Raw genomic sequence first — 26075 nt, 5'->3', positions numbered from 1 at the left:
CCCTTCCTTTCTGAAATCAATAAAAAAATATATTAAAAGAATAAAGCTACTTTTTTTTTTAATGCTACACATCTTCCTATGGGAGAATTGGAATCCACTCTCTGTTCTCTTAACTAGTCTCCAGCCACAAAGTCAGGTGGGAGAGTTAACATGGGCAATCCCAGGCATGAACAATTCGGTTATATCTCCAGCCAGGTGTTTAGTGGGCTTGCTCTCACTGCCACACAGTCCCTCCCACTGAGAGACCTCTTATTAAAATTAAAACCGAGAAAAATCTGAAACATTACTTCATAAGGATCCTCCAACTACTGGCTCTAGCAATTTGCTCATTTCAATGCTATGATATGGAGCTTGCATCTCCTAAAACAGGGCACACTTTATCCTGCACATCAACACTCTCAGGTTTGAGGCCTTGGTAAAAAAAAAAAAAAAAGAGCAGCAAATGTGACATACTCAAAAAGATTTAAGTGAACAGATTGCCTACTGGTGGACTGATTTTTCTGTATAGAAAAATTTATGCTGTGATTTTATCAGACCATAAAAGTGCACTTTTTATCAGGAACATTGTGAATATACAGCAGCACTGAAGGTGTACGACCACTAAATGATTCACAGTTATCTATCTTCTCCACAGATTCCTTATGCACTTACCATGTTTTAATGCATAGTTTGCTCAAAAAACAATATTCTTTATGACCCTTCCTGCTGGGGGTCTTGTCTCAGCATCTAGAAGTGTTCAGGAATCTGGAGAAGGCGCTGTGTGTAAATTATTAAAGAGTCCAGAGACGAAACATAATTTTGGAAGGCATTTTGGGGAGCCAGAGAAGACTTAGCTAAAGGAACTAAGTTCTCCCTTGTCTCAGAACTCCTTGCTTTTTATTAACAGAAATTGTCCTAAGGCAAGGTATACACACCAAAAGCCAGGGTTTAGTATACAGAATCCATTGTCAGATTGGAAGAATTGCCTTCTGCTGTTCAGGTGTTTGGCCAGGAGGAGGCAATAACATGTAGATTGAAATGCCCTCAGCTGTCTGGCAGCAAGCAATCATTTATGCATCCTTTTCAGGTTTGGGGAAATGCCCTCAGCCATTTCCAGATGATTCAGCCCTGCTGACATGCTGGAATTGGCTTCCGGCACTTTCCAATATAAAAATGTTTACTGACTAGCAGCAATATATGGGTACCATGGGGAGGGACTGTAGGAAGGGGAAAGCTTTTTGCTTTCTCCACACCTCCCTGTCCTCAACCCTTTCTCCTGAACTCTTTTAACCAGTACCTAACCTTATAGAAGAAGGTGCCCTTTGTTATGCCCAGATTTCAAGATTCCCAAGAAACCACATCAGGGAGCCAGCCAATTCGATGCAAAAGCATAAGAATCTTTATTCGAGCTAGCTCGGCTCCCCCACCTTGCCGACACAGCAGCAGGAAGCGGAGAGAGAGCAGTGTGCTCGAACCAGGGGTTTCATAGAGGGTTGGAGTAGGGGCGGGAGAGGGGGCTGTGCCCCCCGCCGATTGGCCAGGTGCGAGCTGGTGACCCATTACACAGGATGTGGTCATATCTATGGCGCGCACTTCCCTTGATTGTCATTGGTTAGTTTAAAATCCCGGGCGTGGCCAGCAGAGGCCTGGGCTTCCGGGAAGAAGGCCGCACGTGGCCCCAACATGGAGGATACAGGCAAGATGGAGGGCATGGCCCTCGCCCTTTCATTCCCCCCTTTGTCTTGGAACTTCCGGCTCAATCATGAGACAGACTGCTTTTCCATTCCACCGTTGCTAGAGGCCCATACTGGACATATCTTCTGGTGGAAGGGAAAGAAACCATTTTAGCTTTAACAACTTCTATTGAAATAGGATTTTTCTTCTTAAAATTCCTCCATGGCTATCAAAAAGCCAAATCAAGATTAATTTATCTACTGTCCTGATGTTTGCATAAACACAACAAGAATGGTAACTGACTACCTTTGCTGGAATCTCATGGTTGAATCTTAATGTGCCCCGTAGGGCCAGGAAGCCACGCCACCCAGCTGCCATCAGGCCCGCCTGCAGTATCTGCTGAGTTAGGTGAATCCCTCACCTGTAGCAACTCCACCTGAGCCCACGCTCCAGGCTTTAAGGCCCATCTCAGTAGCCCTCCTACCCGTTGCAGTCCAGAGTGTGTGGGGGTTCCGCAGGAACGTAGAGGCATCCCTACTGCTCCCCTTCTACTCTTACCAACCGCCAGTGATGGTAGGGCATGGGCCTGACGCTCCAGCGCCAGCCATCTTCAGGGCTTCCAAGCAGGATACCAGGCTTTCTTCGTGGCATTTTTACTGGCTTCAAGTCTTTAGAGCTTAGATAGGGCTCTTTAAAACATGATACTCCAGTCAAAGTTTTCTATTAATAAAACCACTATTAGGAACCGGTCTTATTGAATCTATGCAAAGAAATGTATTGCCATGTTAGCATTGCCAAATTTCGGAGGAATTACATAAGAAGAAAGACATACTGATCTACTTTAAGATTTTCTGACTTTCCTTGCCAATTCCTTTTAATTGTTGGCATTAAACTTTCTTTCTATGCATAACCATGCCTCAGACCTTCTACTCTAAACAGGTTTTTTTTTCAGACTACCCCTGACATGGGCATGGTCACAAAGGCCTGCAAGCAGTACACAGGCTGCCAACTGTTAGCTGTCTCTCAACAGAGACCAAAACCTGATGGGCACTGTTCCCTGCCCAGGTGGGCACCTGCCCTCTTGGCAGCTAGGCACCCTTTACTTTTTGGGGTTCACCCCACATAGTACCCTTCCAGGACAGCCAACATACATTCAAACCTGCAAGAGAATTAAAGGTTAATATAACACATCAATACAATGAAACATAATATAGGCATCATGGCCGCTTTAGGCAGCCACATCTTCTGCTACTAAACATGTGATTCTATAAATTGTCCTTGTCTCTTTGGAGCCATGTCCATGAAGATGCAGGCATTATCTAAGTCTATTCAATGTTACCAGCATCAGGCAGGTCGATCACGCCGTAGCTTGACGAAGTCTTTCCGGATCATGGATGGGTCCGCTGACCAGACGTGGGTGTGATGGACCCAGGTCGCGACGCCGTCTATCTTGAGAGCGGTGGGGGTCGTCAGCACCACGGAGTTGGGTGTAGGGGCCTTTCCATCGAGGCTCCAGGAGGTGCCTTTTGCCTGGGTGGCGCCAAGGCGCAGCCAAATGTCCTCGTGCGCCCTCTGGAGCCCTCTCAAGAAAAGAGACAATTCTTGCAGCAAGAAAGTCAGGAATGATAGGGGGTGGGGCCTGACCAGCTTCATTCTCGCCTATCTTTACAGATTTCAAGGCCCATTGTCTTCCTTCACAGGCAGGGGGAAGGGCCCATTAAGTCTTTGCCTTGAGGAACTGTGAGCCCCATCCTCAAATGTCCCAATCAGATTAGAATTCCAAAATCCCAACCCAGCACAGAATATTACATAGAAAATCAAAGTTCCCAGTAAACAAACAGACAGAGGTGTTTACAAACATACTTACACCTTTTCAGTGAACAAGTATCTTTACAGTCTTGGGGTCTTGAGCAGATAACAGGAACACCGCCCCCAAGTCCCCTGATGGGGGCCTGACAGGAACAGATGTGGGGCTCTTCCCTTTCCCACATCCCAGGACAGGATTCTTGACCTATGTCTTATTTAGATAGAAACGGTTTTTATCACAAACAAACAAACAAATACAAAACCAAGAAAATCAAGGCCAGAAGTACCCTCTGATGTTTTAGGGGTACCAAGGAAGGAGAAGTTCCAGCCTTTCTCACAATCCACCACCAGTGACCAGTTCCAGCTTTTTAACATTCATTTAACATTTCTTTCCTTCCATTACACCAAATCCATGCTTTTTAGTTAGTTAGAACTTTTAGCCTTAATTTTTAGGTGACATGTAAATAATTAACATTCCTCAGATTAACAATACATTCAAATTTAACAACAAGGATACATATTTAAGCAATAAGGATAAATCAATTTACAGAAACCAGTTTCTACCTGAAATAATCGTACTTTAGAAATTAGATTACTGCTATCAGTCCCTCTTAAAGACTTTGACATAACCTTTGATTGTCCTTAGTTTAAGGAAAGCAGGGTTTTCTAGATTTAAGAGATTAGTTTAAAAATAAATCCTCGAAGCAAGCATGCTTGCAGCCCCATAAAACTCCGCCTTAAAGCTCCACCCCTGAGTAAATCAGAGGGCGGGGCCTTTGCTGTTTCAAGATGGCGGCCCCCAGGGGAGCAGCAAACCATGCGGCCATGGCTGCCAAGGCTTGGAGCCCAAAATGGTGGCTGTACCAATAAACAAAGGCATTTAGTTACCACAATAACACAATTTTTCCCAATTCAATCCGAACATTTCTTTGTCAGGTTCATCTCTGCCATTTTTAAGGCCAAAACAGTCTCGGGTTTTTATTCTGTACACAGCAAATGGTTAGGTTCAACTCAAAACTATGCGCACTCGTTTTTAAACTGGTATTTTCCCTTTACACGTGCACAGAAATCCCAGATGCATTTTAAAACTTTTACATTTCTAGCTGGGGCGATCTCCATGGGAAGAGGCCAGCTCGCATCCAGAGCCGCCACCGCCCCCGGCCTCCCCGGTGTTCGGCCCTCAGGCTCCGCGGGGGACCTTCCCCCAACCCGATGCCAACTGGGGCCTCACTGCTCCCGCCTCCCGTGAGCAACGCGCCGGCCCCGCCCCCCGGGCTACACCTGGCTCCACTCACTCGCCACAAGCCCGGGGCCAACGCCGGCCAACGCAGGCAGCCGCCGCCGCCGCCAGGCTCCGCGAATGAGCTTGTCCGCGCCCGGCCTGAGCCCCCGGGGCCGCCCCCCGAAGGCGCTCCGCCGCCCATGGCACCGAGCGCAGGCCCAAGCTGCGGGGCTCGGGCTGCCTGGGCTGCTGCCGCCTCTCCCGTCTCATCCCCGGGGCGCGACCCCGCGCACGACTCGGCCTCGGCGCGAGCCACAACCCCGGCAGGACCGGGGCGGGGAAGGGGACCCCGTCGCTGCGACGGGCCCCGCGACCCCAACCCTTTCGACCGTTGGCCGCGTGCAGCGCGAGGAAGCTCCCGAATGGGAAAAACCGTGGCCTCGGGGTCTCTCCCAGGCTGCGCCGCTCGGGCTCCAGCTCCGGCCCAGCACCCGCCACCGACCGGGCCGGAGGCCGAGCCCCCAGGGCAGCTGCCGCAGCCGAGCCGCCTGCGCCCGCGGCGCGGCCAGGCCCCGGGGCAGCCGCGCGCCGGCTTCAGCCTCCGCATCCAGGCGCATCTTTCCTTTCCTGTGGCCCGAGGCACAGTGATCCCCTGCCTTTAAACTCACATACTTTCACCAGACATTCATTCAGAGTTTAAACAATCCATTCAATTCCTAACAACTTCCCAATTTCTGAGGGAGCTCTAAAGCCTCCCGCAATCTCCTTGAACTGATCAATCACAATACCCAAAGGAGCAGTCTGAGTCCATCCCATAACATCTGTCCAGTAATTCCACAGAAAACAAAAACACAGACAGACAAACAGGGCCCCAAAGAACAGCCTTCCACTTCCATGGAAGAGACAGACGGTGGCTTACGCCAAACCGGCGGGAACTACCCACCTCGTCTCAGATTGGGGTTTCTACAGACCTTCCGCCTTTTCGGAAGCAAAATTACACCCCTACAGATACAGATGGAGGATCGAGGCGTCCCCCGACTCCTCCCGCCCTTTGACCCCCTTGTGCGTCCACGGTCAATGTGGGCGATACAGATTTCAGAAGTGAGCTCACACAGAACAGATAAAGCACACAGAACAGACAAACACAATACACAGACACTTACCGCGGCCATGCAGATTCTACGAATTGGGGGAGTCCCTACATGGTCTTGGGAATCCCGGACGAGCCCCCAAATGTTATGCCCAGATTTCAAGATTCCCAAGAAACCACATCAGGGAGCCAGCCAATTCGATGCAAAAGCATAAGAATCTTTATTCGAGCTAGCTCGGCTCCCCCACCTTGCCGACACAGCAGCAGGAAGCGGAGAGAGAGCAGTGTGCTCGAACCAGGGGTTTCATAGAGGGTTGGAGTAGGGGCGGGAGAGGGGGCTGTGCCCCCCGCCGATTGGCCAGGTGCGAGCTGGTGACCCATTACACAGGATGTGGTCATATCTATGGCGCGCACTTCCCTTGATTGTCATTGGTTAGTTTAAAATCCCGGGCGTGGCCAGCAGAGGCCTGGGCTTCCGGGAAGAAGGCCGCACGTGGCCCCAACATGGAGGATACAGGCAAGATGGAGGGCATGGCCCTCGCCCTTTCACCCTTCCCAAAAGTGGGTGCTAAATTCTGACTTCAGTACTTAGGCTATAAGATGGAAATCACTGATTAACCTTCACCCTCTTCTCTTTTCAGTTCTATATCCATTTACAGTCCCAAGGAGAATCCAAATGTATTTGATGCTGTGGCATTCCTCCAGTCCCTGGGGAATTTCCTGGGGATCTTTGCCGGCTCTTTTGCAATGGGATCTGCGTATGCTGTTGTTACTGCACTGATATCCTTTGTCTGCATGGGGAGAGCTAGGGACTGTGTCTTTGGAATGTTTTGGGAAATGGACAACCACCAAGCCTGCAAATGGTTAGTCTGGTTCAAGGATGATACAACACCACTGGGGCCATCTGAATCACCCTCCAGGCAGAGGTTGGTACAGGTGACAGAGGGGCCCAGGCTCTCTTCTTGTCCAATTCCAGTTCTATCACAACTGACACTATCTGATCATAAGATATTAACTATCTTAAAAATTATTATCTCAGAAAACAGGTAGGTAGGGGCATCAGGATTGGCTATATTAGGGTCCAAAGGAAAAAAAAATGAAGGTACAATGTCAAGAACAAGGCTTAAGTGACTAGAAATGATAAAGCAAGTATCCATATCCTCTACCTCCTTTTCAAGCTTGCATCAATCACTAGCTCACAGTGCTGACCAAGCCAAAGGTCATTGTGGGTCTAAACAAGCATCCATGGCTACTACCTGGAAAGGGACCAGTAAGCAAGGCAGAAAATATGTCTGCCATATCTGGGCAATCTCATTCCCTCTTTTGCAGCAGAGAGGTTGGAGGATTGGTAGAGCTCTTAGAGGATTTAAGCCAGATAATGAAGCTGCTCTGGTGGGCGGTTCACTTAGAGCAGTTGGATGGGGCAAAATAAATCAGAGTTGAGGAGGAAAGCCAGAAGGCCAATGTTAAGTGTGAGAGTTTAATGAAGGCCTCAGAGAAGATTAGAGTAAAGGATTAAAAACTAAAAATTTCTGAGGAAAAGAGAAGGAAGAAAGTATAAGAGGCGTCCAGGTGTCCAGGTAAAAAAAAAAATGTTGGGGTCTTTTTCCATGGTGACTGACCAGCTACTAACAAGCTGAGCTTTACTAAGGGTTTCTAAGATATCAGAGTATGAGTAAAACATGGAGGCTGTCTTCAACTGGTGACAAACTTTGAAAGACAATCTCTACATAATAGCTGGATAGAAAGTGGATGCCAAAGCCACAGCCAATTTATTAGTACTCTAAAAATTGAAATGGGAATGAGGACACTGTGTCTGGAATTATCTAATAGACTTGTGGCCAATCTCATGATTCTGGAAAATAATTCGAAAAGCAGTATTTAGATGCTAAGTTAGACTTGGGCATGTGAGAGGTAGAATATAGGCAAAAGTTACAAGATAAGTGATTCAAGGAAAATGGGGTGGGACCAAGGTGGCGAATTGTGAATGTGCCTGGGAGGACCACAGCATTAGGGTGGTGAGCGATGGAAGATGAGGGAACACAGGGGGATGGAGTCAGCTGCATAGCTTTTAGGAGTATCATTCAAAGGAAGTGACACACTGGAAGTCCTGTTTTAAAACATAATGATAACTGGTATGTAGGGTGATCAGATCAGGGGATTAGAATCAAGGAAAACTGATGATTAATTATAGGGGAAACATCTGGAAGGAGACCAATATTAGAATAATCTCTAAAACTTAGTTGTTGATATCTCTATAAGAGATAAATAAAGGGAGAGAAACCAAGTCCACTCCTAAGGTTTGTTCTGAAAACCCTGGAGAATTCCAACTCATTGACAGAAATAAAGTAAGTCAGAAAAGGTAGGACTCATTTCTAACAAAAATACTGATTAATAATCTACTCAGTATTTATGATATGTTGGGATGCCTAATTTGTTTTACATGCACCCATTTGACTTTCACAATAATCATATCATACAGATCCTATTTTTATTGGACACTGAAACTCAGAACGGGTAAGTTATTGCTCAAGGTCATGCAGCTGGTAGGCAGAGCCATGATTCAAACCCAGAGAGTGAAACCCAGAGACAGGCCATGCTCCTGATTACTACTCCCCATTGCCTCTTAATTCTTAAGTGGAATTATAATGGAGGTCTCAGGTTTAGAGTAATAGTAATGGTGATAACAACATGTAGTACATGTCAGCATGTGCCAGGGATTTTATGTGTATCTCCTCATTTTAATCAACCCTGTAAGACAGGTTATAATTAGCCTCACTTTAACATGGGGAAACTGAGGTCTAGGAGGTTAAGTAGCTCACTCTGGGTCACATATCAGTAGTAATTAACATGATAATAATAACATTTGTTGGGAACACTGCTATGTGCCAGCCATTGTCCTTAGTATTTTGCATGGATTATCTCAGAAAACTCATATGAGAATCTTGGAAGGGAGAGACTGTTACTTCCCCAAGTTTACCGCTGAAGAGGCTGTATAGCCAGGACATTTCAGGGCAGGCATTGAAACACAGGCTTTTGGTTCCAGAGCTGCTCAAGGTGGAGGAGCTGAGCCCGAAGCTCTCCTCTGCCTGACATGAGGGAATGCATAGACACAAAAGTAAATGAGTCTATACCAGCAGCAGTTCTCAACCTGTGGGTCGCGACCCCTTTGGCGGTCAAACGACCCTTTCACAGGGGTCGCCTAAGACCATCCTGCATATCAGATATTTACATTACAATTCATAACAGTAGCAACATTACAGTTATGAAGTAGCAACGAAAATAATTTTATGGTTGGGTCACAACATGAGGAACTGTATTTAAAGGGCCAGAAGGTTGAGAACCACTGGCTCTATAGGGAAGGGGGAAAATTCCCAGAGATTGAAAGTTTGCCATGAATTGGATCAGATCTGGACAAAAGGGTGGAGACAGAAGAGATTGCGGCTCAGTCACAGACGCAAGTCAATCATGCTGCACCTAGTGGCCTTGGCACTCACCAACGAGGTGCATGGGAAATAGGTGCACAGGCATTCCCTGATGGTAACAACCTCCCACTTTGTCCACAGGAGGTTAAGGCTCCTTAGGGTGCAGGCCTCTGGATGAACTTGGGGCTTGATGTAGAACTGAACTCCTTTCTGGAGAAGGGTGAAAGAAACAAATGCCCTATGCCCACCTGACCTCCTGAGATGTCTTGGCAACAAAGTAGAAGAAGGAGCCAAAGAAACAAGCTCCCCCTGGAAACAAAGCCTACCTCCTGGCAGTGAAAGGGGATGCTGAAAAGGGTCAACTGGCCACCCCTGCTTTCCTCCAGTTAAGAATTAGTTACAGATCCTTACTGAATCTATTTTCAGGAAAGGATTTTTACAAGACAAATTAATTTAAATCACACTAATAGAAAAACTTTCATATCCCTGTTGCTTACCAGGTACACTCTTCTGAGTGCTTAATGTATAGCAACTGGTTTATACACCTAGTAGGTAGGTTGAATTATCATTCCCATTTTCACATAGGGAAACCAAGGCACAGAGTGACCAAGGGACATGTCCAAGATGACACAGTAGGTCTGAACCCAGGTGGACTTGACCTCCAGAGGACATATTCTCAATAGTGACATTCTGTCTCTTCTTGACATTTTGTGCTTCTAATACTTTACAAAATATTTTTAATATACTTTGTATTATTTTACTTTTCACCCTTGTATGAGTAGGAATTATTCTCCTTGACAAATCACATAGGATAGAAATGAGACTCAGAGAGGTTAATATATTGCTCAGAAATCTTCTACCCCAAGGGTCATACTTTTCGCTTCCATGCCCTGCTGCCAAACACCTGTTAATGTGAATTCTTCTTCAGATTTTTTTTCTAGATAGATAAAAAATGCAACATTTCATCTCATTTGTAGAGTGTTTTTGCCTAACCCTGGACACAATTGTGATGTAAACCTTTCCCACTGATCACGTACTCCTAATCATTTCTCCATAACCCTTTCTCCACATAGCCTGGGTCACTAAGTCTTTGCTCTATTTGCAATATGTAGGCCATTGACTAAGTGTTATTCTGGTCAAAATGAACATCTGTCTGACCTAGAATTGATATACATTTTCATCTACCCTACTTAGACCAAGTGGATATGGTCACTGAATATAATACTGCTCCTGATCCTATTTCCCACTCCAGGAGAGAAGAGTGTTCCAGGTGCTTTGTCCAAAGAGTAGCCCTTTCCCGGGAGCAGTGGCCTCCTTTGGTGCTGACCTGCCTGCAGCTTCTCATTCACCCACAATCTGTGGCTTTGTTCTCAGGATCTGCTACAGTCTCCTGAGGAGCATGTCCCAAGGCCTAAATTCAAATTCAAGAGGTTGTGTACAGTTAGCTAGTTTCTTCCTCTTAGTAAGACAATTTTTCTTTTTTTATCTGAACACAGGTTTGTATTTTTATCAGAGTGTTAAGCACCCAGTGAAACAATGAAGCTGTGCTGACCTTCACATAGCCTTAGGGAGTTACCATGCTAGCCAGGTCTGAAACCCTTTCTTTTACTCAGAAACTAGCACAACCACATCAGTATCTCTCAGCCAATAAATAGACTTTGCTAGGTGGCTCAGGAGGCGGAGGAAATAAAGAGAGCCGAGTCGATCAGAAAAGAAAGAAAAGGAAAGGTTTTATTCTGCGTCCCCGGGCGACCCCCGGACCCCAAGGACAGGGCCAGTGGATTCGCACCCACAGGGAGGGGGCACTTTGTTTATACTGCTGTTGGGTGAGGGGTGGGGACATGAACTGAGGAAGTCCCTGCCACAGGAGGTCAGCAGGGTATTCAGGAAGGAGTCAGTATCTGTGTGGGGGTCGTGTGGATTCCAGGGAGAAGCCAGTATCTGTGTCTGGCACGCTGATCTGTTTGAAATTCCAGGGAGGGTCCATTATCTCATCACACGTCTGCATATATCTGATCCTGAGCTCTCTCCGACCTAACAGACTTAGCTGTCAGAGCGGCTGTTTCCCTTAACTTGTCTTCATCACTTGACCAAATTTACCAAACTGCATGAGTTCCCTCTGCTGGAGACGGGCCTGCTCTTCCTCCTGTCTTGGAGCGCCTTCCTGTCTGCGGAAGCAGCAGGCCTCACAGGTGTGTGTTCCACTCAGCCTTCCTGGGGACTCTGGGAGAGACAAATAATAATTCATCCATTTTGTACACAACAGCTTAACTGAAAGTCTCCAAAATGCCATTTCCTCTTCTGTCCTTGCTGGTCAGGAGAGGATGTTAAAATCTACAAGTGACTAATTAATAGAGGTGATGGGTAACTTTAGGAATAATTGTTCACAGCAAGTGTCCAGGATGTGCAAGTGTCCATATCATGTTTAAAATCTTTGCACATATACTATGGCAGGCCAGAAAACAGCTACGTGAGGCTCCACAGCTCAATACCTCTTTACCATAGAAAGTCTATATATAGGGTGCTCTGAGATGGAATAGTTGATAGAGAAAGGGGCAGTCCCTAAGGTCTCCAGGGCCATAGATCCAGTGATCTAAATTCAGCAATTAGATTGCCTTTCTGCAGCAGTGAGGGTTTGCACTTGGCTAGCTGCAACGATTGGGTGCTTTTCTATGTAGAAGAATCACAGTGGCTTCTACAAAATGTCAAAGCTATTTCTTTCTTTTGGCCCCTTTCCTGCTTCTCCTGGGTTTCAATCCCTGATCCTTGATATTCACTACATCTTAACTAACATTCAAGTGGTGAGAATCCCTCCAGAAGTGTTAATTGGTAACAGGATATCTCCCTGAAGTAATTTGCATTTTAATAGTTGGTACTTTAAATCTAAATAATAATAAAAGTTGACATATTGAAAAGTAAACTATGCTACCACTGGGTGCTTGCTAACTGCCTTGTAGGAAGGTTCTCATTAATTTATAGAAAGATTAAAAGTTAGGAAGCATATAAACCTGGTTTACTCACCCAATAGTAAGTGGTAGAGCTAAGTTTTAAAATTAGGAGATTTGATTCCAGAGCCTGGGCTGGTGGGGACCAAGCATCACTACCTTGAATAAAATTTCACCTATGAAATATGAGGTAGCCCCTAAGAATAGAAGATATCTGGGCCCCAGGGGTCTGCCTGGTCCATTTGCCCCTAGGCTGTTTTGGCTGTCCTTTGAACATGAATTTCTTGGCAAATCTTTTTTTGTTTTATTGATCTCTATTGTTGAGAGTATTACAGATGTTCCTCATTTTCCCAAAAAGCAAAGGCCATAACAAGAGACAAGGAAGGACACTACATAATACTAAAGGGATCATTTCAACAAGAGGATATAGCCCTGGTAAATATATATGCACCCAATATAGGAACACCTAAATTCTTGGAAGAATTTAAGGGACAGATTGATAGCAAGACAGTCAGAGTAGGGGACTTTAACATCCCATTGACATCACTGGATAGATCTTCCAGACCAAAAAATCAACAAGGAAACAGTGACCTTAAGTGACACACTAGATCAGATGTATTTAATTGATATTTACAGATCATTTAACCTCAAAGCTGAAGAATATATATTCTTCTCAAGTGCACATGGACATTCTCAAAGATAAAACACATGTTAGGACACAAACTAAGTCTCTATAAGTTCAAGAAGATTGAAATTATAGCAAGCATCTTCTGGGATCACAATGGCATGAAACTAAAAATCAACTACAATAAAAACACCAAAAACATTCAAACATATGGAGGCTAATTAGCATGTTATTAAACAATGAATGGGTCTCCAATGAGATAAAGGAAGAAATAAAAAAAATTCCTGGAAACAAATGAAAATGAACACACAACAACCCCAAATCCTGGCAAAATTTCGGTAATGATGTCTGTCCTGTTGTTCTGGGCAGTTGTAGAGCTGCAAGAACCAAGCAATTCCCTCAGATGTTGAGTATGTCTGTCGCTCACACAGAAAGCCACCTTGCCAGTAAAAGCTTAAGACCCTATAATCAGGACTACATCACCAGAAGCCACCTTACTTACCCTTGTATCCAAATCATCCAACACAACCTCTATTATAGTAGTGCCTTACTAGTTGTTAGGGAGGTTGCTGAAGAATTTATGTGTGCCCGAGAAAAAGAGCACTAGTGTCCCTTAAATGAAATAATGGAGGTACAATTTATACCTACCATTCAAAAATTGTTGGTTCCCTTTTTATCACTTAACATGTTGTAAAATGATGTAATATTAACAATAAGAATACATATTTGACCTTTCAGGAAGGTCAAAGAAGTATCTTAACTCACCTGACATTTTTAGTCTACTGTTGAACATTGTAATAAAAACACACACACTCACAGGCACACACGCACACACACACACACACATTCACAAAAAAATTGTTTGTTTCTGTGTGTGAAAATTGTCTTTCTATTTTCTGGTCCATTTCAGCAAGATCTTGTTTCATTAACTATTTTAAAGGTTATGGCCCATGTGTTAATTGCTAATTTATCTGTACCCTGCTCTTGGACCCACCCTTTTGAACCTGTTATTCTTATTGGATGCCATGGAGACCACCACTAAGGAGTCAGCATGATGGGATGGGTGAGTGAATGTGTGGCCCTCAGTAGCAGAAAGGCTCAGATGTCCAAGGCTGCAACCAGGGGCACACTCAATCCAGAGCAGTGCTTCAGATTAAGCAGCATGCCTGATAGGCATTCACTATAAACCAGTCTAGGTGTGAGCATTTTCTACTGCCAAAGACCAAGCCTGCTGAGTTCAAATTACTTATTTGTTTATTCATTAATTATTTAATCCTTTCCTATTTCCAAATTGGATTTGAGACAACTTATAACATGCATATCATGGAACCATTTAGTTGAAGGCAAACACTCAAGTGCTTTGGCCTAGAGTATTTCTGCAAAATTAGGCAGCTATTTATTGCTGTGGTTTGTCAATAAATATAGCTCTGAGCTTTCTAGCAGCCAAAGCCAAGAGGGAAACCTGATAAATCATACAGGAAAAACAGCATTATAAAAAGAAATCATACTTATTTGTAAAAATGGACAAAATTTTTTTCTGGTACTAAAATTTTAAGGCAATTTATCACATGCTTTCTTATATAAGGGCCTTTAAACACCACAATGGACAGTGTATTTAATAATAGTTTCCAGGAAGATGGAGATTTATTCCTCATGTAGTCATTTCTCATATCAACCTTAAATAAAATCTGAGGGTGTGGTATCAAATTCAGTTCTCTAAGTAGTTTATGTAATGATAAAAATCCTTCTAGTTCTAATTAACAAGTAAATTAATAATATGCAAAGCTAAAATACTGTGCATAGAAAACCTTAAAGACTCCATCAAGAAAATATTAGACTTAATAAATGAATTCGGCAATGTAGCAGGATACAAAATTAACACCCAAATATCTATGGAATTTTTATATACCAATAGTGAATTTACAGAAAGAGAGATGGAAAAAACAATCCCATTTACAAGTGCACCAAAAAAATTAAAATACGTAGGTATAAACTTAACTAAGGAGGTAAAAGACCTGTATTCAGAAAACTACAGGAAACTGAAAAAAGAGATAGAGGAAGACATAAACAGATGGAAGAACATACTATGTTCATGGATTGGTAGAATCAACATCATTAAAATGCCCAAAGCAATCTATAGATTCAATGCACTTCCCATTAAAATACCAATGGCATATTTCACAGACCTAGAATGAACTCTCCAAAAATTCATCTGGAATAAAAAAAGAGCCCCAATAGCCTCAGCAATCCTGAGAAAGAATAACAAAGTAGGAGAGATCTCAATACGAGATATCAAGCTGTATTACAAAGCCACTGTTCTCAAAACTGCCTGGTACTGGCACAAGAACAGACATATAGACGAATGGAATAGAATAGAGGACCTAGAAATTGACCTAAGCCACTATGCTCAATTAATATTTGACAAAGGAGGCAAGAGCATACAATGGAATTAAAATAGTCTCTTCAATAAATGGTGTTGGGAAAATTGGACAGATTCATGCAAAAAAAATGAAACTAAATGAATAACTTACACCATACACAAAAATAAACTCAAAATGGATAAAGGACTTAAACATAAGACGGGAAACCATAAAAATCTTAGAGGTATCCACAGGCAGCAAATCTCAGACATATGTCTAAGCAATATCTTCACCGATACAGCTCCTAGGGCAATGGAAACTAAAGAGAAAATAAACAAATGAGACTACATCAAAATAAAAGGCTTCTGCACAGCAAAAGAAAACATCAACAAAACAACAAGAAAGCCCACTGCATGGGAGAACATATTTGCCAATGTTATCATTGATAAGGGTTTAATCTCCAAAATTTTACAGGGAACTCATACAACTTAACAAAAGGAAGATAAACAACCCAATCAAAAAATGGGCAACGGACCTAAATAGATACTTTTCAAAAGAAGACAGAAGGAAGGCCAAGAGACATATGAAAACATGCTCAAAATCACTAATCATTTGAGAGGTGCAAATCAAAATGACAATGAGGTATCATCCCACACCTGTCAAAATGGCTATCATCAACAAATCAACAAATGACAAGTGCTGGCGAGGATGCGGAGAAAAAAGAACCCTCATGCACTGCTGGTGGAAATGCAGACTGGTGCAGCTACTGTGGAGAACAGTATGGAGTTTCCTCAAAAAACTAAAAATGGAACTCCCATTTGACCCAGTAATCCCACTTCTAGGAATATATCCGAAGAAACTAGAAACATCAATCAGAAAGGATATATGCACCCCTATGTTCATAGCAGCACAATTTACAATAGCTAAGATTTGGAAACAGCCTAAATGCCCATCAGCAGATGAATGGATTAGAAAACTGTGGTACATCTACACAATGGAATACTACACTGCTGTAAAAAAGAATAAATTCTTACCATTTGCAACAGCATGGATGGAACTGGAGAGCATTATGCTAAGTGAAATAAGCCAGTCAATGAAAGAAAAATACCACATGATCTCACTCAAATATGGATAATAAAGATAATTATAAACTGATGAACAAAAATAGATACAGAGGCAGAACAGCATTGAACAGACTGTCAAACTACAGTGGGAAGGCTGGGGAGGATTGGTGGGGGGAGGTAAGAGATCAACCCTGAAAGACTTGTATGCATGCATATAAGCATAACCAATTGACGCAAGATACTGGGAGGTAGGGGAGACCAGGGGAAGGTCAATGGGGAAAAAAAGGAGACATATGTACTACTCTCTGTAATACATTAAGCAATAAAATAAAATTTTTAAAAAAATTAAAAAATAAATTTTAAAAAAATTAAAAATAGAACTCCCATTTGACCCAGTAATCCCACTTCTAGGAATATATCCCAAGAAATTAGAAACACCAATCAGAAAGGATATATGCACCCCTATGTTCATAGCAGCACAATTTACAATAGCTAAGATTTGGGAACAGTCTAAGTGCCCATCAGCAGATGAGTGGATTAAAAAACAGTGGTACATCTACACAATGGAATACTATGCTGCTGTAAAAAGGAAGGAACTCCTACCATTTGCAACAGCATGGATAGACCTGGAGAGAATTATGCTAAGTGAAATAAGTCAGTTGGAGAAAGATAAATATCACATGATCTCACTCATTTGTGGAATATAATGAACAACATAAACTGATGAACAAAAACAGATACAGAGATAGAGAATCATCGATCAGACTGTCAAACCTCAGAAGGAAGGTAGGGGAGGGTGGGGGTAAGGGGGAGAGATTAACCAAAGGATTTGTATGCATGTATATAAGCATAACCAATGGACACAGATACTAGGGAGGTGAGGGCATGAGCGGAGGGAGCAGTCGGACGTCCCTCAAGGGGTCCCAAATTGGTGAGGGTGCAGGCTGGGCTGAGGGACTACTCCCCTGCACGAATTTCGTGCACGGGGCCTCTAGTATATGTATATGTATGTTCTGAGCTTTCTATTGTTCCACTGAGCTTCTGGTCTCCCCTGTCTTTATTATTTCAACCTCATAGCTCATTTCAATCCCTTCCCTTTCCCCAGGTTCTTTGCTATAAATACTAATATTTATTATTCCATTTGGACTTGAAAATAACTGCTAGGTTTCAAGCAAAAAATAACTCTGAGATTATGATTATGATTGCATTAAATTTTTATATTAATTTGAAGAGAAGTGGTGTTTTTACAGTGTTGAGTCTTCCCACACAGGAGTATATTATATCTCTCCCACTATTCAAGTTATATTTTATGCCACTACTACATTTTTATATACTGTCTTCACATTGCAAATTTCTTGTTAAGTACTTTTTAAGCTATTTTATACTTGAGGTACTATGATGAATGGAAACATCTTCCATTATGGTTTCTAACTGGCTATTGTTTGTTTATGTGCCTCTAGATTTCACTATGATATTTGAGTTACTCTTTATAATTCTGAAATATGGAACTAGAGCTGATTTGAAGAATTAAGATTCATAAGCAGAAGTTATATAGACTATCCAGGCCATAAGGGCTATATCAGCACCAGCATGCTGGCTGATGCATTCTAGGCACTCAATATCTATTGTGCACTGGAATGAATGATTTTTGCTTAACAAAAGGAAAAATGCCAACATCGGAACAATGGATTTCTTTATGCATGCCCCATGCCTCATAATATTCTTTCAGATTCTACATATCCACTGATCAGGATATTTCAGTGCAATTTATATGCTAACTAAAGGATATATAATAGCCTAGCCAGTTTGGCTCAGAGGATAGAGCGTTGGCCTGTGGACTCAAGGGTTCTGGGTTTGATTCTGCTCAAGGGCACATGCCCGGGTTGCAGCCTTGATCCCCAGTAGCAGGCTTGCAGGAGGCAGCCAATCAATGATTCTCTCTCATCATTGATGTTTCTATCTCTCTCTCCCTCTCCCTTCCTCTCTGATATCAATTAAAATATACTTTAAAGAATATATAATAAATGGCATTAATCTGAAATTTTACTTCTCTAACTATTATGTTAAAATACAAACATGTAGACCTGAGGAAATAAGAGCCTAGTCTAGAAGAATATGGTGTACATATGTTGGTTTGGCTGCCCAGCACCCATTCTCACTTTCACTAGGAATAGCATCTGATGTTACTTAGGGAACTACTTCCTTCTCCTCCATCAGATATCATCTTTTAATCAAGGTATGTATACCCCCCCGCCCCTAGCCCCTGGACAAGAACACTCAAAGCTAGGTCAGGCAGATACATCTTCCCTGGGGTATGAACCTTTAGGAGGGATACAGAGGAGGTGTAACTGTTGGTATCTCTTCTTTTCAACAGCAAAACCCTGCTGAGACCCCCTATCTCTTCATGCCACAGTCCTTGGAGTTTCCTTCCTGCCTCTTTTCTGAGAGGTATTATGCTTCCCTCCAATAAATTCCTTTCTGATTATGGTAGCCAAAATTAGTTTTTATTGCTTGCAAACAAGGAAACCCTAATGGTACAAGGGAAGGAAGAATCACAAGGTATTTCAACAAAAGAAATTGCATAACTTGGTGACAGAAGGGAAGAGAGGCTCAGAGACACAGCCTTTAGGCTAGGACACTTGGGACCATCTTATGCCAGGTGCATACTGATAGAAAAAAAGTCAGGCTTTTAATGACAGTTTGCAGTGTTCATTATCCATTTCGATTCAGCTTCTTATAAGATTAATTATGAACACTTCAGTTTGAGGGGGCTTGCTCATTACACATCTCTGCTTTCACTTTCCATTGTTACTAATTTGATGATGATCATTTGATTTATTTCGATCATCTTTTACTTGAAAGGCCACATTTGTAGCTGAATTCATCTCCATCCTTTGGAAATTGTACCTGCAAATGTTCAATAGACACATAGAACTTAGTTTTATGGAAACAAGTTGCTTTTAGAAATGCAAATGAAAGTTGGTGCTTCTATTACCCAGAAGTCTGATTCTCTGCTGCTGGGAATATATAAGGACAGCTTGAGAAACTCTTCTTTGGGGAGACTGGGCAGAATGTCAAGTACAAGTGAGTCAGAGGATGAGAGTGTGTAGCTGGGAATGGACTTTGGGAGTCCCTGCCAGCCTGGAACACACAGAGAGGAGTGTGTGTGGACATGTCTGCCCTACTGAAAAGTCAGCTACTGAAGTGTATGTCTCTAGTTTATAGCTTTTATGCTGATTTGCTGAGGGATTGAAATAAGTCCTCCTATTAATGGGTATCTCAGTTTTCTTTACCACTAAGGTAAAAGGATTTTATTCTTTTGTAATGGAGGGACACCGTGAGTGAAGGAATGTGACTTGTGAGTAAATGTGTGACCGAAAGGCAGTCTCTCTCTGAGGTGCCTGGTACACATGCATATCTAATCTCTGATCCAATGGAATTTTTCTTGTACAGAGGCCTATTCTCTAAAAGTCATTAGGTTACTGAGCCATTATTTTAAATTGAATATTGAAAATAATTCAGTAGTATTATTTATAGCATAACCTATAATGGAATTGAATCCTATTGTAGAAGCTGCTCTTCAGTTTATAAAGATACCAAAACGCACAGCTAGACAGGTTATTTGAAAATTCATTTCTGTAATGTTTCCCAGCTGAGACTTTGTGAGTCAGATTTGTGCCAGAAGCAAACTTTCAGGGACTGTCATTAAACACCCAAAGAGTGATTTCTAATGGCACACTGGCCCACATCTAATGATTTCTTTGCTTCTAGGCACTGCTGTAAAGGGCAGCATCCATTTTTAGGATCCTGGAGAATATTGTATGTCCAGTGGAGGCAGAGAAGGGGGAAGAAGGCCATTGGCATACCTCATTTTCTCATACAAAAAGTAAACAGTATAGCCCACTACTGTCTTTACTCAGCATAAAATGATTTCTGTCTAAAAAAAGAAACATGAAAAATCAGAAAGAAAAGTCCTGATTACTGCTGCTGTTGGGCATTGGAGTCTAATTCGAGAGAGTAGAAGACTGAAAAAAAAATCATTTTCTATCCTCACCAGAGGATATGTTTATTGATTTTTTTATTTTCAAAGTTTTTGAGAGCGAGAGAGAGAGAGCGAGAGAGAGAGAGAGAGAGAGAGAGAGGTGTGAGAGGAACATGCTCCCATACATGCCCAACCCTTTGGTATATAGGATGCCACTCCAACCAACTGAGCCACCCAGTAAGGGCTGAAAATTTTTAAAAAGCTGGCAAAAACAAGTGATGGTCTGGCCTAGTCTTTAAGGAATTAACCAAGTTATCTGAAAGAGAGGAGCACTCAGCACTCATGGAATTTCATCCCAATCCAGAACGATCTCCTGCAGTGATGGGAGCCTATTTCATTGTCATGATAAAGAAACTGACACATCCCCTGAGGGCTTCCAGACTATGAGAGGGGGCAGTCCAGGTTGAGGGACCCCCCCCACAGTGCACACATTTTTGTGCACCAGGCATATATATATAACAAATCATGATCCATGTGGATAGGCGTTTATTTTTCAGCTTCTGTATCTGAAGGCTTTATCAACTTTTAATGAGAAAAGAACTACTGAATTATATTATCAATAACAGAGACTGTAGGTGATAGTAATATTGAATAAGAAAATGTAAATTTTAGGAGAAAATAGACTCTGCCACTAATAAATTCAGATAAATATCTGACTGTGTGTGAAGATCTAAAATTAATTTCTCCTGAATTCTATTTTCAAAGCAGATAAATATTTTTTGAAATAGAGATTTATTCCTTTGACAAACTTGCATCTGAGCATCTGATGTCTGCTGGACTCTGTAATGGGGTTGAGGGCAATACAAAAGGGGAGGTCATAGACCCAGCCCTAGAGGAGATCTAGGTCAAGAGGTAGACACCAAGCATCTAGTTGACCAGAAGTGAAGCTGTGGGGCCATGTTTAATTCTTCAAATCCATATATGCAGAACTTGAAACAAATGTAAAAACTGAACTATTCAGATCACAGACAATTAAGATGGGAAGATATTTAGAGGTTATCTACAGCAGTGTTTGCCAGAGTTTCTTGACCCTTATTGGCAAAAATTAAAATAAAATAGCTTTATTCTCTGCATACAAGCATAGATATTTTTGGCCCACAAGGGTACAAGGGTACTTGTATACTTTAGAGTACCCAAAAATATTAATAAAAGATTATGACATTCTTATACTTTCTTCCACACTTTGGTGGGTTTTTGTTGTATGCCTAGATTTGAAGCATACTAATGCACACCATCTTCTTTCATTCATTGAGAAGAAAACAATAGACCAGGCAAAGAATTTAAATTACATGTGTTATCCAACTAGTTAAGGGTCTGAACCGTGACCAATAGACCTCAGGTCTCCTGATACGCAATGTAGTACATTTTCCTTATTTAATTTACAGCTATACATTGTGATACCGGAACTGGTGAGCAGGAATTTTTCCTGGGGTTTTGTCTCATGGAATCCAAGAATAAAGCCACAAACCAGAGGTGTTCAAATAAGGCAGGAGTTTATTGCAAACAAATGCTAGCTCCCTGCTCAGAAGAGAGATTCAAATGCCTTGCCCAGGAAGCATTCTGCTCTTCCCCTTATATCTGCTAAAGCCTTGCTCTTTGTCTATCTGTGCTGCTCTCTGATTGGTTCATGGCCTTTTTGCAATATTTTGTTTTACACTTGCATGAAAAACATCCTTGTTTCAAAACACCCTGTTTTTCTGCCATCCTGTTTTCTGCAAAACACATTTTTTGTTTGTTTCAGCTAGATCCACGATGCCTCCTTCTTTCACCCCTTACCTTATCTACCTAATTTTGCTCTAACCCCTTTTATTCCCCTCTCCTATTAGGAAACCCCAACTGCTGTTGGGAACAGGGGTGACAGCCACTCTAGCTGCTTCCTGCTGAATGGGGACGTTGACTGGAAGCAGCAGTCAGGGTTCCATCAGAGGTGGGTGATCTAGGGGTCCACAGAAGAAGGTTGCTTGAATTTTTGGTTCCATCTGTAGGACCATCTGGAGTTTTATAGCCTTGAGAAGAAACAAAACATATTAAGCCAAATTCTATTTAACCATCTCAGTTTCCCTATTTCACTTGTCCTGGCTTACTGACCTGTGTTATTTACATAACTTCCTTTCAACATTTCTCTTTAGAAACATTCTATTACTTTCAGAAATAACCAGCTTTAGAATCCACTTTCTTTTTCCTTCATTCACATTGAATTCCCTACTCTAGACCCGAATCTTCTCATCTTTCAAGACCCAAATGCCTCTGATCCTTCAGGAAAACTTTCCCCATCTCTCTCTCATTTTCCCCAGCCCAAAAGAAATCACTCCCTCTCAGAATTCCTGCTGTCTTGTCACTTACTACCTTCCACCTGCCAGTAGATGTCTTTGTGTACACATTGTCTCTGTTAGGTGACACAGAACTGCCTGAGGTAGAGGACTGGGTTTATTCATCCTTGTGTCTCCATAGCCAAAACTTGTGCTTTGCTCATTGAATGACCTCAATAGATAAATAACATTTGAATGGATAAATAGCAGATACCCAAGCTAACTTGCAAAAATCTGATAATTGTAGTATTACTAAGAATGATCTAAATTTGAATTACCAGGAGTACAGAGCACATTTTCACCAGATTTTCCTTAATGCAGGAATGAATGTGGAAGAAAAGGCAACAAATAATGTTTAAGGGCACAGGATGTAATAGATGCTTTGTATTGCTTCCTCCAGCAACTTGTTAAATAGGAAATATTGTGTTTATCCCTGGAGTGACCTTCTCTAAGTTATTCCTTCTTTTCATGGCCTAGAGACATGGACCATGCTCTTATTTTACATAATGCTACTGACCAATCTTAATTTCTCTTTGGCTACTTATTTTTTCTTTATTTTTTAATTCTACTGTCTTTAGGTCCATTTTTATATATCTTTTCTAGATTATTGTGATAAATAGTCCATTTATTTCCTTTTTTTCTGATAAAATACATGAAGATTATAAACTTTCCTCTGAACACTCCTTTGCTTTATCCCATTGGTTTTGATAAGGAATCTACTATATACTTATTGTTATTTATTTCTATATAAGCTAAACTTTCAAATTTGATTTCATCTTCAATTTTAATTTTATTTAGAAGAATGTGACTAGAATTCCCTACTGGATATGTTTACATAGCTATACTATTTTACTCATTTCTAATTTTAGAACATTATGATCAATGGCTATGATTTGTTTGTTTTCATTTTTAGAGGGGGGAAGAATTCATTGAACTATTTGGTAGTAAAATATAGCATCCATTTTATTCTGTGGAAGTAATTTCTTTCACATTCTCGTATTGTTGGGATTAAAAAATAAATAATTTTGCTCTAACCGGTTTGGCTTAATGGATTGAGCGTCAGCCTGCAGACTCAAGGATCCCAGGTTCGATTCTAGTCAAGGGCATGTACCTTGGTTGCAAGCTCCTCCCCAACCCGGGCCCTGGTCTGGGCCTGTGCAGGAGGCAACCAATTGATGTTTCTCTCACATCAATATTTCTGTTTGTCTTTCCCTCTCTCTTACACTCTCTCTAAAAATCAATGAAAAAATATTCTTGGGTGAGGATTAAAAAAATAATAAAAAGAAAGAAAGAAAGAAAGAAAGAAAGAAAGAAAGAAAGAATTTTAAAATGAAAATCAAAATTTTAAACTCTTCAAATGTCCTTAATAGATAACTGTTCCATTAAACTAAAATTACTTCATAGAATCATATCGACGTTGGAAAATCATAGAAATGAAATATAGAGAATAGAACACAAAATTATAGTTTAAAACATTTTTTTATAGTTACCAAAGACATTCATTAGAAAAAAAGTAATAAAAATGTCTTGATCCTCTAGGACTATCTTCTAATTATCCCAAGATCTAACAGAGTAATAATAAAATAAAAGTCTCTTTTTAAGATCATACAAGGTCAAGGCCAAGCCATAGTAAAGGTGAGTTGATAATACCAGAGTGTTGGTCAGAGGTTTGCTTCTCAGAGTGTGATGCCAAGGCTAGCAAGGAGCATGGACATCCATAGTATAAAATACACAAGTCGGGCCCTATTCCAAACCTCCTGAAGCAGAATCTGCATTTTAACAAGATTCCAGGACTTTGGCGATACATTAACATTGCAGAGGCATTAAGTATAGTTCTGATCTATCTCTTACCTAATGCAGATTCTGGGGCTGCAGTTGAGCTTCCAGGCAAGGTGAAGTGGCTTCTAATGTATGGGGAAAACAGTAGGGTTCACTTAAAATGAAGCATAGCCTGAGAGTGACAAGGACAAGCAACACAGACAGGTGAAGAACAGCAGGAGGGAAAAAGGAAAGAAGAGGGTTTCTCTGAGGAAAGCCGCTTCCGTCACTTGGACACAGACATCAGAATTCTTTATTATTTCACCTGAAAGTTTGTGTCTAGGGGTTTAGAAACATCTTTTTCTATACACTGGAGTCTTCCTGAGTTTATCTTTAAACCTCATAACTTCCTTGAAAAAAATAAGTTTTTATGAATAAAAGGTGTGGTAATAATATTTTTTAATATTAATTTAGAAAGGTTGCCTAAAATTGAAAAAAAATATTTGAAAGTATGTTTATTTTATCTTTACTTTTTGAGAATGTTGGCCTGCCTCTTTTCAAAATGTCTAATGGTTTCATTTGGAACCAATATTATTTCCTTGTCCTGAACTAAAAAATCGACAAACTGAGATGTTAATCCTAGTAAGTTAATATAATAATGTATAGGAAAATAATAGACCCGCGAAGTTGGAGTACATCTAAACTTCTGCTTTATGAGAAGAATTTTTTTCTACAACAGGTCTGGTGATGATCTTTCAACCCAAATATTTCAAAGGATGGGAATGTCTCACACTTCAGGGCAGACATTCCTTGTGGGGTAGCACTCCCTTTTCAGAATGACCATGCCATTGGGAATTGGAAGACACGTGTCGGAGTCTGGCCGTGCCTCTTGGATAGTTCTAGGCCCAACTTACTCTCAGAGTAGGTCCCAGGAGGCTGATCTGGAAATGCAGGAAAAAAAAAACACAAACAGAAATTCAGGCCATCAAAATGAAAGGCGAACATGGTGGGTGGTGTGGGTAGGTAGGCTAAATAGCCATCTCAGGTGGTGGATAAAGAATAATTGAATTTATCTAAGGAAAGGGATTAGGAGAAGGGATATCAAAAGGGAAGGGCTGCACAGCACCGAGCCAAGGGGTCATTGGGTCAATGATGGCAGCACCCAGGAGCTGGAGTTTCATCTCTATATGCACTCACTAGTGGGAAACTTGTCATCAGTGAGTCTGGAGGCTGAGGTGGGCTTGGAATGTGAATGGAATGCAGGTGTACAATCAGGTGTCTTCAGGACAGTTTCAATTCCTTAAATGATCTGACTTCTGGTGTCCAGCAAGGTGTGTTTTTTTTTCTGGTCTTTTGTTCCCCTGGTGGGGATGGGGTAGAGACTTACAAATGGCTGTTATGGATTGTATTGCCCTAAAGTTTTAAAATTAGAGGCTGAACCAGCTACCAAAGCCTTGAAGAAGAGCCATGACTGGGCTGCCTGAAAGAACAGCAGGCTAACAGGAAGAAGCAGGCATCTGTCCCCACCTGTTGCTCCTCTGGGGCTCCTCACCCTCCACCCAAATGCTCAGGTGGAGGAAGGTGTGCCTGCCCAGTCCCAGCCCAGGGTCACAGACCAGATGGTGGCTTAGAAGCTCAGACACTAGTTTGCTAACTGGCCCAAAGGATACTTGGTGCCCCTCCCCTCGTCTGTGCATCCAAGAATTTGAGATACAGAGGATGTAAGTGTTGTCTAGACCCTCACATATCCACAGTGCTGGTGCACGCAGGCTCAGA

At 41.9% G+C, this 26075-nt stretch overlaps 1 protein-coding gene across 1 annotated transcript in view; it reads left to right on the top strand.

The window, feature by feature from the left end:
- SLC9A9 (solute carrier family 9 member A9) overlaps window positions 1-26075 on the top strand; it is a 766430-nt gene that overhangs the window by 381330 nt on the left and 359025 nt on the right. Inside the window, 2 exon segments of the mRNA XM_070403739.1 lie at window positions 6413-6551; window positions 11283-11388. Coding sequence (XP_070259840.1) covers window positions 6413-6551; window positions 11283-11388 — 245 coding nt within the window.

Source organism: Myotis yumanensis, unplaced genomic scaffold, assembly GCF_028538775.1.
Source record: "Myotis yumanensis isolate MYYU_CA2020_CCGP unplaced genomic scaffold, mMyoYum1.0.hap1 SCAF_2, whole genome shotgun sequence".
Lineage (NCBI taxonomy): Eukaryota > Metazoa > Chordata > Mammalia > Chiroptera > Vespertilionidae > Myotis > Myotis yumanensis.
This window is presented reverse-complemented; position numbering and strand designations above follow the sequence as displayed.